Here is a 14,055-nt window from a genome sequence, read left to right as displayed (position 1 = left end):
AGCAAAAAAAAAAAAGTGAAAAAAGGAACCCGGGACTTGGTACTAAGTTTAGAAGTTCAGAAGAAGACATTGTCATCAACTAGCAGATTTTGAGGAACCAAGTACTCTACTACTTGAAGGCAAAACAATTTCAGTTCTTTTTCTTTATCTCACCCCTCCACTCACAATCTGCAGTGGGTTACAGTCGCAGGAGTTTGTCCATCACCTACTGCGGTGGGGCTAGGCTAGGGTCAGCCAGCCAAGACTGCCAATCAAGGTCACATTTTTTGGCAGCATTCCTGCGATAAGCCATTTGCACCCTTATCAGAAAGAAATTGACATAGGCTATCCATTGTTTCCCAGTGGGCACTGCACAAATATAGTAGCCTGGTTATAAGATACATTCCCCCCGGGTACATCTCAACATCGGTAACCCCCAATAGACACACTAAAGGAGTCAAAGGAACAGGCACTTGAGCTAGGTTATTAATCTAGAAGGACTTCCGCCCAATGCAGTTTTGGGCATTTCCAGATTAAATGTATGAAATCACCTTGATGTACCTTACATTTTGGACATAGAGGGAGTCCCTCCGACCCCATGTGTGAAGTTGCTGAGGAGTCCGGTATACTCTGTGCAGAATGAACAACTGCAAGAGCTTATGAACGGCCGAAACAGAGACCGCAGGGATTGATTCAATGGCCATATCTAATTGTTCTTCATCTATACCTCCAATATCGGTTACCCACCGCTTCCTACATTTCAGGGAGGCATGGTCTTGTATAGAAGACAGCAATATCGAGTAACTGAAATTTAGCACATAGTTCATAAGATTTCAATTTGGTCCCCTTATAGATTTGTGAAAAGTGCCAGACCCCCTTTTTTGTCCATGTAGAGAAGCCCTGCAGCTTATACAATTACGGTTAGTTCAGATTGTTCCATATAGGGGTGAATCCCATTAGACCTTCAATAGATGGAGCCCTCCGAAATGCTTTCCATACTTTTTTCAGGAGATCAGCTGTCGGTGAAGAAGGGGGTACACTCGTCAGATCCATCTCCATATGGGAGTCAGCTGTCAATTTGGGGTTGGAAGAAGTCACCAATTGTACTGTGGGGTCCCTGTTACCATCACAACCCCAGCCAGCCAATTACTGCATTTGGGATGCCAAAAAATACATTTTAGGATCAAGGACAGCAAGTCCACCCTGATACTTTACAAATTGCAAAGTATACAGGCTGATTCGAGCCCTTTTTCGTTTCCAGATGAGATCTCGCATCTGGGAGTCTACTCGCTTAAACCATTTATTAGAAAGCCATACGGGCGAATTGTGAAAAATGTATAAAAGTTGTGGGGCCCAGATCATTTTTATTAAATTCACTCTGCCCACCATCAACAGATGGCACCAGCTACGAGATTTTTCCAGTTGTTTATCCAGCGATGGGCCTAGATTTAACCAGAAACAGCTAGACGGGTCTGGGGACAACACTACCCCCAAATAGCGAAAGGAGTTTGCAACGGTTATTTGACCAGCTCCTATTGGCAAGGGTGTTGTCATTTAGTTCAAGTGGCATCAGGATTGACTTAGACCAGTTAATGGTAAAGCCTGAGAACCTACCAAACTCAATAATAGTCTCCATCACTGTCCGCAAGGAGGCAGTAGTGTCCTCCAGATAGAGCAAAGCATCATCTGAATAGAGAGACACCTTCTCTTCCAAAGAACCTCTGCGGAACCCTATAATTGTGAGTGTATTATGGATCAGTATAGCTAGGGACTCCACCGTCAGAGCAAACAGCAATGGGGACAATGGGCACCCCTGATGAGTGCCTCTGTGTAAAGATAGGGGAGGGAAGAGGGTATTATAGATACGGTGCCTAGCCCTAGGCGCAGATTAAAAGACCTTTACCAATTGATAAAGTTTTCTCCTAAACCAAATCTAGTCAGAATCTCCTAGAGGTAGGGCCATTCCACTATATCAAAAGCTTTAGCGGCATCCAAGGACAGTATGGCCCTACCCCCAGGGTTGTCCACAGGCATTTGCAAATTTAGAAACAATCTGCGGATATTATCAGCTGTGGAGCAAATGGGAATAAACCCAGATTTGTCTCTGAATCAATCTACCTACAGTGGGGTAAAAAAAGTATTTAGTCAGCCACCAATTGTGCAAGTTCTCCCACTTAAAAAGACGAGAGAGGCCTGTAATTGTCATCATAGGTATACCTCAACTATGAGAGACAAAATGTGGAAACAAATCCAGACAATCACATTGTCTGATTTTTGAAAGAATTTATTTGCAAATTATGGTGGAAAATAAGTATTTGGTCAACTACAAACAAGCAAGATTTCTGGCTCACACAGACCAGTATCCTCTTTAGAGGTCCTTCTGTCCTCCACTCATTACCTGTATTAATGGCACCTGTTTGAACTTTATATCAGTATAAAAGACACTTGTCCACAACCTCAGTCACATTCCAAACTGCACTATGGTGAAGACTAAAGAGGTGTCAAAGGACACCAGAAACAAAATTGTAGACCTGCACCAGGCTGGGACGACTGAATCTGCAATAGGCAAGCAGCTTGGTGTGAAGAATCTCCCTTGATCTGGGGCTCCACGCAAGATCTCACCACGTGGGGGTCAAAATGATCATAAGAACGGTGAGCAAAAATCCCAGAACCACACGGGGGGAACTAGTGAAGACCTGCAGAGAGCTGGGACCAACGTAACAAAGGCTACCATCAGTAACACACTATGCTGCCAGGGACTCAGATCCTGCAGTGCCAGACGTGTCCCCCTGCTTAAGCCAGTACATGTCTGGGCCAGTCTGAGGTTTGCTAGAGAGCATTTGGATGATCCAGAAGAGGATTGGGAGAATGTCATATGGTCAGATGAAGCCAAAGTAGAACTGTTTGGTAGAAACACTCGTGTTTGGAGTAGAGAGAATGCTGAGTTGCAGCCAAAGAAGACCATACCTACTGTGAAGCATGGGGGTGGCAACATCATGCTTTGGGGCTGTTTCTCTGCAAAGGGAACAGGTCGACTGATCCGTGTACATGAAAGAATGAATGGGGTCATATATCATGAGTGCAAACCTCCTCCCATCAGCAAGGGCATTGATGAAATGTGTCTGGGTCTTTCAGCATGACAATAATCCCAAACACTGATTCACTTTAGTAAGTCTGGTGGCTAGGACCCTCACAAGGAGTTTGGCATCAGTATTTAATAAGGAGATGGGACGGTAGGAGTCCGGGAGAAGTTTATCCTTTCCTGGATAAGGGATCACTATAATAATGCACTCTTGCTTACTAGTGGGCAGATGACCCGTCTCCACCACCTCTGACGAGGCCTGCAACAATCGGTGGCAGGAGAACACCCCCATACCGTGAGTAAACTTCTGCCGGAAGGCCGTCCGAGGCAGGAGATTTATGTGGAGGAGCCTTCGCAAGGTCCTCTGTCAGCTACTCCAAAGTAATTGGAGCATTCAATAGAGTTCTTTCATCGTCGGATACCTGAGGAAAGGGGCAATTTTGCAAAAAAAAAGGCCAGCATAGCAGGAGCTGCCTTTAGATTCATAAAGGTCAGTATAAAACTGGTGGAAAACATTAGAAATATCAGGACCCTGAGTATATAGCTCCCCAGACATTGACCAAATAGCAGAAATGGAAGCAGTATCTCTCTGTTCCCTAGCCACCAAAGCCAAAAGGTGGCCTGTGTTTTCACCTTCCTCAAAGTAGCTCTATTGAAGGAAGTATTTTAGCTGCTGACATTATGATTGAATTATACAGAGATTGAGCCTCTGCCCATGAATCCTGGTTAAGTTGGCTGGGGTTAGTTACCAATGCCTGCTCCCTGCTCTGTAGGTCATATCGCACCCTAGCTTCCCACACCCCGGATCGTTTTTTTTTTAATACTTGTAATCTCTCGGATAAGGCAGCCCCTCAAGAATGCCTTGAGAGGATCCCACACAACAGCCTCACTAGCGGTATTCCTGTTAAATTGGAGAAACTCTCCCAGAGCATCAGGTATACTATCTGGGGATGAAAACACAGTTAGCCAAAAGGGGTTCACTCGCCACATTGGTCTAGTTAGCGAGACTGTTATATCCAACCGCACCCAGAATGGAGAATGATCTGAGAGAAGGTGGGGTTCATACGCAGAGTCAAAATCCTCACTGTAGAAGTGCCACATTTCCCAAACCCAAATCTATACGGGAAAGACCATTATGGGATGCTGAGTATTAGAAATAACATTTAGTCTGAGCATGCCTCTTCCGCCAAACATCACACAGACCCAGATCCGAGATTAAAGAAGCAAAAATGAGTTTATCTACAGTAGATTTAGCTGTATGGGAAGTCCAGGTGCGGGCCAAGAGTGTTATTGAAATCCCACAGAGCCAATACCGGTACATTAGGGTGTAGGGCCATAAATTGGGCCAATTTCTTAAGAGGGTCTGTGGAGAAAGGCAGGGGGACATGCACAGCTGTAATAATACAAGTAAAGTAGTAAGTTTGCATAGCAAAAATACGTACCTGCCCTCCTCATCAATTTGCTGCTGCACACACTCAAATGAAATGGTATGAGAGATTAATACACTAACACCTAATTGGGTCTGTAACCCAGAGAAATATTTCAAGATTGCACCCCGTTTAACCTCATCTCCTATTCCTCTTATGTTCCATGAGAGGGATAGTAATCGCTTAGTATTATTCGACACTGGAGACCTATTTAGAATGGGAGGAGAGTCCAAGAGACTCTTCCTTATAATCGGATATAACCTTCATGTTACACAAGCTGACCTCCAGTTACATGCACGTATAATATACATTGGAGCATAACAATTCTGTAGAGAAATCACAACTGATGCGCCACCTAGTGGAAGCTCGCGTCAACCTCAGTGATGCACAGATAGAACATAGTCCCACCTGTAGAAAAAGAAGGGCAAGAAGAGGGAAAAAGAGAAAAAAATAGAGTCCATGCAGGACCTTTCTTTGGGGGGCACTTATATAGTGGGCAAGAACTTGGAGAAATTGTCCATGGGGAAAAAAAACTAAATTTTTCCTCAGGACATCAATCAAGTAATTCAACCAGCATTAAAGAACCCAAGTCAAGGTAGAACAAATCGGCAGTTCAGAAATCAAACCTTCAGAACTGTCTCCACCGAGCTATGGAGTATTAACAAAGCACCTGTTGATACAAGAAGAATGCAAGAAACATCTTTCTGTTTTTATGGAGGGTGTTGTGCCAGAAGCTGTTCTTCTCTGTCTAGCCAGTGCAGTGCAGCAACTGGGTTGTCGAAGAAGTGTGAGGTTCCATTGGCAATAACTTTTAGCTTTGCAGGATATAACATGAATTTTTGGACATTAAGTGCACGTAACTTTTTCTTTATATCCAAAAATTTGGATCTTTGCCTCTGCACCTCTGCTGAGAAATCCGGGAACAAGGATACTTTTGCATTGTCCATTTTCAGGTCTCCAGCTGACTTAGCTTTAGATAGGACAGCATCACAATCTTTGTAACTCAGGAGACTAAACAAAAAGGGAAGCAGTGGGGTCCCACTGTGGTGGTGGATGGGCAGGGTACCCTATGGGCCCTCTCCACTGCAAACATTGGTGAAAATGCATCTTGGCCAAAGGTAGCAACAAGCCAGGTCTCAATGAATGCTGCTGGGTTTTTACCCTCCTCCCATTCAGGGATGCCCACCGCCCGCATGTTATTGCGGTGCAGGCGGTTCTCCATGTTCTCCAACCAAGATGTGTTGGCAGAGGACACAGATTGCACATGTCTGACATCTCTCTAGAGGTTGCCACTTGTCCTCTAAGGTACTGAGGCGTCCCTCCAGGGCAGAGGTGCATTCCCGCAGTTTCTGCATATCATGTTGGATCAGTGAGATTTCCACTTTCATGCCCTTCACCTCCCCTGTTAAGTCAGTGATAGAAGAACTGCAGTTGGTAACGGCAGTGAATATATCCCTTAGTGTGGGCTCTGAGTCAGTGTCACATGGGAGGAGGCCTGTGTCTCAGCCAGGAGCCAGGGGATACCATCCAGGGATCCCAGGTCAATATTCAGAAACTCTTCATCAGGATCAGGCAGCTGGAACATCGGGGGATCCTTGGGTAGGTTGTTTTTTGGCAAAGAGACGTTGTGCGGCCTCCTTCGCCAAGTGTGGCGGTAGGCCACCATCATGGCCGGGAGGAATCTGGGTTCTCTGTCCGTGTCTAGCCATCATGGGATGGCGATAATGCAGGCCAGAAGTAGTGGTGTAATTGCTGGCATGGGGGCTGTGTGTCCCTGGTCCAGGCGAGGAAGGATGGTGGTGCTATTAGGAGGATTAGGCAGGATTTTCAGCGGAGCTCGTTCCAGCACGTCCTACAGCATGCTGCACATAGCCACGCCCCACTGAGGTGTTATTGGATATGCAATTGAATGAGTATAGAAGAATTTGCACTTTAACTGCACTAGATATGAAGAGACTATTCACTTTAATCCTATGTGGGTGTTGATTTTGATAATGTTACTTTAATAATTATTTAAGATACATAAATTATATGGTTGCACAATGTATGCATTACACATTGTTTGTTTTATTTAGCAAGTTTATTTTTGGTGATGCACCTACACCTGAGAACTTTGATTGTGATGCACATGTATACATATCGCTGCGCACACTGGAATGAGAGCAATAATTCTAGCACCAGACCACCTTCTTAACGCTAAACTGAGGACTTATAGGGAGCTTTTAAAGTGTTGTGTATGGAAAATATAGGGTATTGACATGTTGGGTATCTATTTTCACGGTTTTTATATTTTATCAAAAAAATGGTAATTGTGTTTTCGTGCCCCCTAAAATTAAAAACCTTTGCGCTAATATTGTGTGACATAAAAAAATTGGAACTACCACAATTTTATTCACTAGGGCAGGGGTCCTCAAACTTTTTAAACACTGTCCCTCAGACTGTTTGGGGGCCGGACTATAGTTTTAAAATAATATGAACAAATTCCTATGCACACTGCACATACCTCATTATGCAGGGTTCATAAGTGTATTGCACCCAGAATGCAGAGTTCAGGGGTGCACTGCGCTCAGAATGCAGGAACACTGCCCATAACAGTGTCCTCTGCCCCTTTCACATCACCCCAGCCCCCCCAGAAGGCATTACAGTTCTGGACAGAGGCCGGAAGCAGGAGCCAGCAGAGTGACTTTCCATATTAGCAAGCTGGTGTTTGGTTGCCCTGTTTCCGAGCAACCAATCACCTGTAGCTTAATTTAAATTAACAAAAGGAAATTTGGGCAGTCCTCCTCCTGCCCTATGTACTGAACTAACCTGCCACCTGCTCTCCACTGATCGCTGATGACAGCAGTGGAGGAGGCTTGCGAAAACTTGTGGGAGAACCCATGGAAGGGCTGGCTGGGTAAATAGTGGGCCATAGTTTGAGGACCCCTGCTCTAGGGTGTCTGCTTTCAGAAAATATATAATGTTTGGGGTTTTATGTGTGCAAAAATGACTCTGGCAGTGAAAGGGTTAAATGAGAAGTTCACCTTCGAGAACATGTTACATGTTCCACCTGTAAGATTTAGTTCCTAACTTTTTTTTTCAGCTGGCTCCTAGATTCAAAGCAAATTTGTCAAGCTGTGTGTGTGTGTGTGTGTGTGTGTATATATATATATATATATAATATACAATCTCAAACCGTGAATTGAATGTGACCTGGCACACACTATAGCACACGTGGTGACCTCCACCCCTAAATTAGAAAAAGAGAGGTGTGGGACTTTAAATGAGGCAACCGCCATGTTGTCAGATATGGACAAAAACAACATAAAGTTGAAGTAACAGTACATGATTTATTGTTAAATTGAAGAAAAATATTGTATCAAATAGTCACATGACTTACACTAAATATGCTGCTACATAGCATGCAATACAAATAGGAATTAGACATAATAACTATACATGATAAGATAAATGGGTTAAAAAAACATGTATTATAGGAACAGGTAACTTTGGGAATCTTGTGGCACTCAATTTGTTTCCTGGCATTACAGCCATTCAGGAGTGTTGTGAAGTAATATACTGGAAAAGAAATGGACAGGGGTTAATGATAATGCCCTTAGATTAGAATAAGGGAGGACAGGGAGATTATAACCCAACAAGGTGAAGATAATTTGGGATACTAACTACACAGGCTCAAGCCCTGGTCCGGTATCCACCAAGGAAGAAAGGGGTAACAGGGATGTCTCCCCCGGGGTTGAGATGGGGGAACTCTCCAAGGATAGAGAACAGTGCTCGGTGGTCACAGCCTGGTCCAATAGACTATGTGTGCACAAAAAGTGCATAGTGTACCTGGAAAAAATGTGTCAAAAAGAGATTAATTGAAAGTGTAAAAATAATGTGGCAGAATAGCTGTGTTCTCAAAAAAAAAAAAAATATATAATATACAGTTTCTTATTACTCTACAGCACAACACTTTTTTTTTTTCTTTATATATACACTTACCTTTGATGTGGGAACACACAATAGTTGATTGCAGCTGTGGGCATTTTATAATTTACAGGCACGCTATCACTGTAGGTTAATATTGGTGGTGCATGAATTACATACATTTAATTGTTCCAGTACCATCAGTTTTCTTTTAATTGATATTATATTCTTTTAATTGATCTCAGAAGGGTGCAGCAACACTGAATAGAATCGGAGCCTTATATTTTGATGCCATTAAACCTTGTGCTACTTGGCTCCTTAAAAACAACCCCCATAACATATGATCAGCACCAAACAGATAATTTGACTATGCAGAGGTGACAGTTTTCTCTGGTTGCACTATAATCCTAAAGACATGCATGCACATGAGCAAAGCAGATGTACAGTATGTTATTATCTTATATTGCAGCACTAGACAGGACTTGAAAACGTCTACATATACATTACAATGAAAAGTGTTAACTCTTAATATTGTTCTTCTATAGAGTCAGAAGAACCAGGAATAAAGCCCTCTTCACTGACTTCTCTACACAAGAAATATCACTGTGATATATGTGACAAGGACCTCACCTTGACGCCCACTGAGATTCTCAAACACAAGAGGCAGCATCTGAACTCTTAGAAAAACACATGCTGGGAATCATCACACCTGTGTGTTCCTTCACCTACACTGCATATATTTACTATCCTAGATATAATCAAGGACTTTGTCACCTGAGGCCACAACAATATCAGCACAGCCTTGGTCGGTTTTATCAAAGATATTCTAAATATAGATACCTGAGAGGATGGTTGGTCTACAGGATTCACACTAGCTATTGCCATGAAGGTGCTGTTTTTTTGTGTTTTCTGCTGCCTCTGTTCTTTGAGGGTCTCCTGTCTCAATGCCCGCACCCTCGGAACTGGTAAATGACACAGGGAGAAGCTCTGTGCCAGCATGTTTGAAATCAGCAACATGTACTTTGTCAAGTCCTGCGGAGGGGTCTACCTCGATGTCAAGAATGGAGATGACTTTCCCTACATGCCATCTGGATCAGGTAACAAGATCCCATCTCTGGTTGTGGGCAACCACTGTGCCCTGTAAGTGTGGAGAAAGTCGGGTAAAACTGGAAACAACTGTTCCTTTCATTGCTGGCATGGTCTACCAGTTAAAGGACTTTACTAATGGACGGCTTGGAAACTGGAATAATTCCATCAATGCGTACTACTGTACCTGCACATAAGGAGACACTGCAAGTGTACTGACTGGAGCCAGAATGTTTGCTACTCAATAAAAGTCCATCTACACATTCAGTATTTTATTCTCATTCTAACTTTCCAACTCTCTTTTGGTGTAAAAAGAGAAAAACTGTCTCAGACAGAATTTGGAAGTGTCTCACATGCATTCTAAACGTGGAACAGCATTAGCCAAATTCAAGTACAAATTCTTGACAGGTACATGAATTTGCACATTCTTTACCACTTGCAAAATGCACGAGAGACACTTTTTCATAATCTGCCTGCGCCAGTTTTTATTAATTCCAGGGCATATCTTAAAGGGGTTGTAAACCCTCATGTTTTTTCACATTAAAGTGAAAAATCTTCTGACACTGACCGTTCGTTCCCATGACAGAAACTCGCTCTACCTCTTGGCCTGTTGTCCCGGCTCTTGATTGAATAGATTGATAGTAGCGCAACCATTGGCTCCCGCTGCTATCAATCAAGTCCAAAGATGCGGGCGCCGGGGGCAGGGCCGAGTCCGGCATTCTATGTCTATGGATGTAAATGCTGGTCTCGGGGAGCGTGCCCGCACGATTACCCCCCAGGGAGATTGCTTCTCCTATGGGGTTTCCCGATATGGGGAGGAGCTGCAAGCACTGCTGGGGGACTCCAGAGATGATGATCGGAGCCACTCTGTGCAAAATGAACTGCACAGTGGAGGTAGGTATGTTTGTTATTTATGTAGCCATGGTGTTGCAGCTGTTAACAAACAATCCGCCAAATCACCCCACTGCCAGACTTCATACATCCTTTGCAGAGACAATGAACATTCTTTTGTAAGCTTTGTTTTTGTTGTTTTATTGGGGGGGGGGGGGGGGGGGTACAACTTGGATAGTGATAGGAATATGGGATGCCCATAGGATAAGTAGAGCCAGAAGATATAATGTTCATACGGGATTTAGTATTAGTTTTCTCCTGCATCTACATGCAAACTGTTGCTCCTCCTGCAGCTCAACCCACGCAGACTATTCCAGCTAAGAGTTCTCTAGCCATCCGACCATGTGGTGGCAGACACATCACTAATGACCATGTAAAAGCAATGTTCTTACATCTTTCACCTCCTGCCCATAACTTGTTTCCTCCTGCACAAACTTGTAGTTACTGTAGTGAAATATGACACATCCTCTTCTATTGAATAGTAGGGGCCCACTCAGAATAAGCCTCTCTACTGTGGGTCTGACTGCTCGCTGCCACTAGGCCTGAGGCCTGCAGAACCTCTCCCCGGAGGCCTAGTAGGTTAAAAGCCTGTCTTCTAGGAAATGGACTACTGCTCCCAGCCAGTCCAACTTGCAAACCATGTGCCCTCCGGCCACACTGATTTGGCACAGATCCCCCACAGTCTCTTCTCTGATCCAGGACTCCTCACTATCCACCGTGTGTATAATAAAGACTCTGCTAACCGTGTAGAAGCACCGCCAGCCATGCACTGTGGTAACACTCACTGACCTTCCAGCCCTGAGTCCTTCTCCTGACCCTCTGCTCCAGGAGTTCCCTGCCACCGAACGTGTGGTGACAGAGACATTGCCAATGACTGTGTAGAGGCACGGTTCCTTCACAGCTCTCCCCGGGCCTCCTCCTGCAATCAGTACACCCCCACTCCATTCCTCACTTCACCCAGTCGACTTTTCCTCCCCGTGACATGTGACCTCAGCTCATATAGGAGGCCTGCCCCCTGCCAACACCAGATAGGGATTGGTCAGGGCTCCAACATGTGCTACCTGCCACTCCATCTCTTGGCCCAACCTCTCCTCCAGAACAATCTTCCTGGAAACAGGGGAGGCGCCTCAGAACTGGAGCACGAGTGATCACACCCACTGCTACTCTGACCACTCCCAGCCCCAAGATCAAAACAGATAGGCCTAGCTTGCAGCATAAGCCTGCCTAAATTTGCCTTTGCTGAACAAACCCTAGTAATATAACCCTTACTAGCACCTACCTACTAGTACAGGGTGCTACATTTTTTTTTTTAAAAGAGGGTTTACAAAATGCAGGAAATTTCTGGTACTGTGTTAGGAGAGAGTTCACTGGTGATATTTAACACAGTGTTTCTAACATTCTGTCCTAAAGACCTGGTATATAGAGCTGATTAATATACTATATAATTACCTCTCTATACCCTGTAGGGCTGCTTTATTTAATGACCATTAGGGACTTTACCACTGATGTATAAAATACGATTTCTTCTTGGAGATCTATTGCATAGAACTGATCTTCCTTACAATCTACATAAATGGAAATCTGCTGTATAGGACCAGTAACTGCTTGGTAGATTTATTATAATATTTTAAATAAAATATGTGCCGTGATTGTAAAGTGATATCATTACCTCTCAGGGTAATGCGGATTGTACCACTTCAGGTAATCATAAAACTTCTCTTATTAAAAAACAAAACAAAAAACAGTCTGCCCAGTACCATCCAATCTAATAAAACCTGCACTTGAAAATTACATTGACGCAATGAAAGGTTCAATCTGATTTGTTGCTACTGGATAACACCGACAGTTGTTTTCTTAGACAAACAGCTCTGGTAGTTTGCAAAAGTTACTTATCCACTTGCCTGCTGGGCACTTTCACCCCCTTCCTGCCCAGCTCAATTTTCACTCTCACCACTTTAAATGGCAATTGCTTGGTCATGCGTCACTGTACCCAAATTAAATTTTTTGAATTTTTTTTTCACACAAATAGAGCTTTCTTTTGGTGGTATTTAACCACTGCTGTTTTTTTTTTAGTTTTTTTTTTTTTAAAAATTAAGGAAAAAGATAGAAAATTTTGAAAACAAAAAAAGGTTTTTCTTAGTTTCTGTCAGGAAATTTAGTAAATAAGTAATTTTTTCTCCTTCACTGATGTGCGCTGATGAGGCCGCACTGATGAGGTGGCACTTATGGGCACTGATTAGACGGCACTGATAGAGGGGACACTGATGGGCAGCACTGAAAGGCGACACCGATTGGTGTTACTGATGGGCACTGCTGGGGCTTTACTGTAATTAGTGTGAGGTGAAGAGAGCCGATAAACATTACTTCCACATTTACATGTGACTGGCTGTGATTGGACACAGCTGAATACATGGGTAAAGAGCCGCGTCACCGTCCTAGAACACGGCACGGCCATGATCACTGCTCTGTGCGCCGGAGAAGCTGTTCTGTGGCACCGTCATATGACATCGTCCCAGAACGAGAGCCATACCGCTCCGCCGTCATTTGACAGTGGGCGGGCGGGAAGTGGTTTAAAGTACAAGTCCAGCCAAAAACAAACTAACTCTAAATCTACTGGCAGCCACATTCTAAGACTAATCTATTTAACCCTGTAAAGTAAAAATTGCTATACATACCTGTTCTGAAGCTGCTCTGGTCCAGTCCCACACTGAGCTGTCGGCGGGGGCTTCTCGGTGTAGGTGTGTGCAGAAGAAGCAGCCGACAATGGAAGTCTATGGGTGACGTCACTTTCCAGCCGTTGTCGGCTGTCTCTTCTTCACAGCATCTGCCGCTGGAGACAGGACCGGCTTCAGAAAAGGTATGTATAGCGTTTTTTGCTTTGCAGCAGGGATATGCAATTAGCGGACCTCCAGCTTTTGCAAAACTACAAGTCAGCTGGAGGTCCACTAATTGCATATCCCTGCTTTACAGGGATAGATTTGTTTTAGAACGTAGCTGCCAGTATAGTTAGAGTAAGTTCGTTCTTGGCTGAACTTTCACTTTAAAGTGCAAGTAGAGCCCATCACCAACAATTAGAAGACTTACAAGAGTAAAGACCTCATATACAGAGCTATATTGCACTCAGAATGTATTGTATTAGCCTTGCATCACATAAAGGTACTTCTCCTCTGCTAATACTAAACAGGACACAGATGGAGCAATAGTATCCAACGAGCAGATCTTGGCTACAACATCCCTAATCGTCTCATTCATTTCAGACATCCCTAATATAATATATATAAGGGCAAGAGAAAACTCTCATATTGTGGTAAATCCTGACATTTATTTGTGTAAAGACATAAAGCCAAGTATAAAAACAAGCTGGTAAAAAGACACTTTCTTAGAAAACAGGAGACAGCAGACCTAGACTTCAGTATGCATAACAGACTCCTCCCAACAAGTTTTGTCCAATAGGACGTCTATGCAACCACTGGCCAGGCTGACAGACTCACATTTACATTGGTCTCCTTGTGAGACGCCTTTGAATTTCAGTATAGTTAGTGCTCTTGCAGGAATGGTGACAGCCATTTCACTCATTTGTGAAATTTTCAGCCAGAGCAGTGGCATCTAAAAAAACACATATAAAAAAAGTAAGTCTGTCTGATGAACAGATACAGACATGGGAACACAAAAATGTTTTCTTCA

The 14,055-nt window shown here is 43.7% G+C and overlaps 1 protein-coding gene and 1 long non-coding RNA gene across 2 annotated transcripts in view; one reads left to right on the top strand and one right to left on the bottom strand.

Moving 5' to 3' along the window:
• DHX34 (DExH-box helicase 34) overlaps window positions 1-9,747 on the top strand; it is a 78,501-nt gene extending 68,754 nt beyond the window's left edge. Inside the window, exon 17 of the mRNA XM_077456315.1 lies at window positions 8,940-9,747. Within this exon, the coding sequence (XP_077312441.1) occupies window positions 8,940-9,076 (137 nt within the window). The 3' untranslated portion in view covers window positions 9,077-9,747. The remainder of the gene's footprint in view (window positions 1-8,939) is intronic.
• On the bottom strand, window positions 7,798-8,940 carry LOC143933483 (uncharacterized). The gene is made up of 2 exons (XR_013263106.1): window positions 8,152-8,940; window positions 7,798-8,046 (listed from the first exon to the last, which is right to left on the bottom strand). It is a non-coding gene; the product is annotated as an uncharacterized LOC143933483 (long non-coding RNA).
• Window positions 9,748-14,055: the final 4,308 nt, after the last annotated feature.

The sequence above is a fragment of the Lithobates pipiens genome, unplaced genomic scaffold, assembly GCF_037356315.1.
Source record: "Lithobates pipiens isolate NorthernLeopardFrog02 unplaced genomic scaffold, aLitPip1_a1.2 Scaffold_1, whole genome shotgun sequence".
Classification (NCBI taxonomy): Eukaryota; Metazoa; Chordata; class Amphibia; order Anura; family Ranidae; genus Lithobates; species Lithobates pipiens.
The sequence above is the reverse complement of the archived record's forward strand: the minus strand, read 5'-3'. Positions and strand labels throughout refer to the sequence as shown.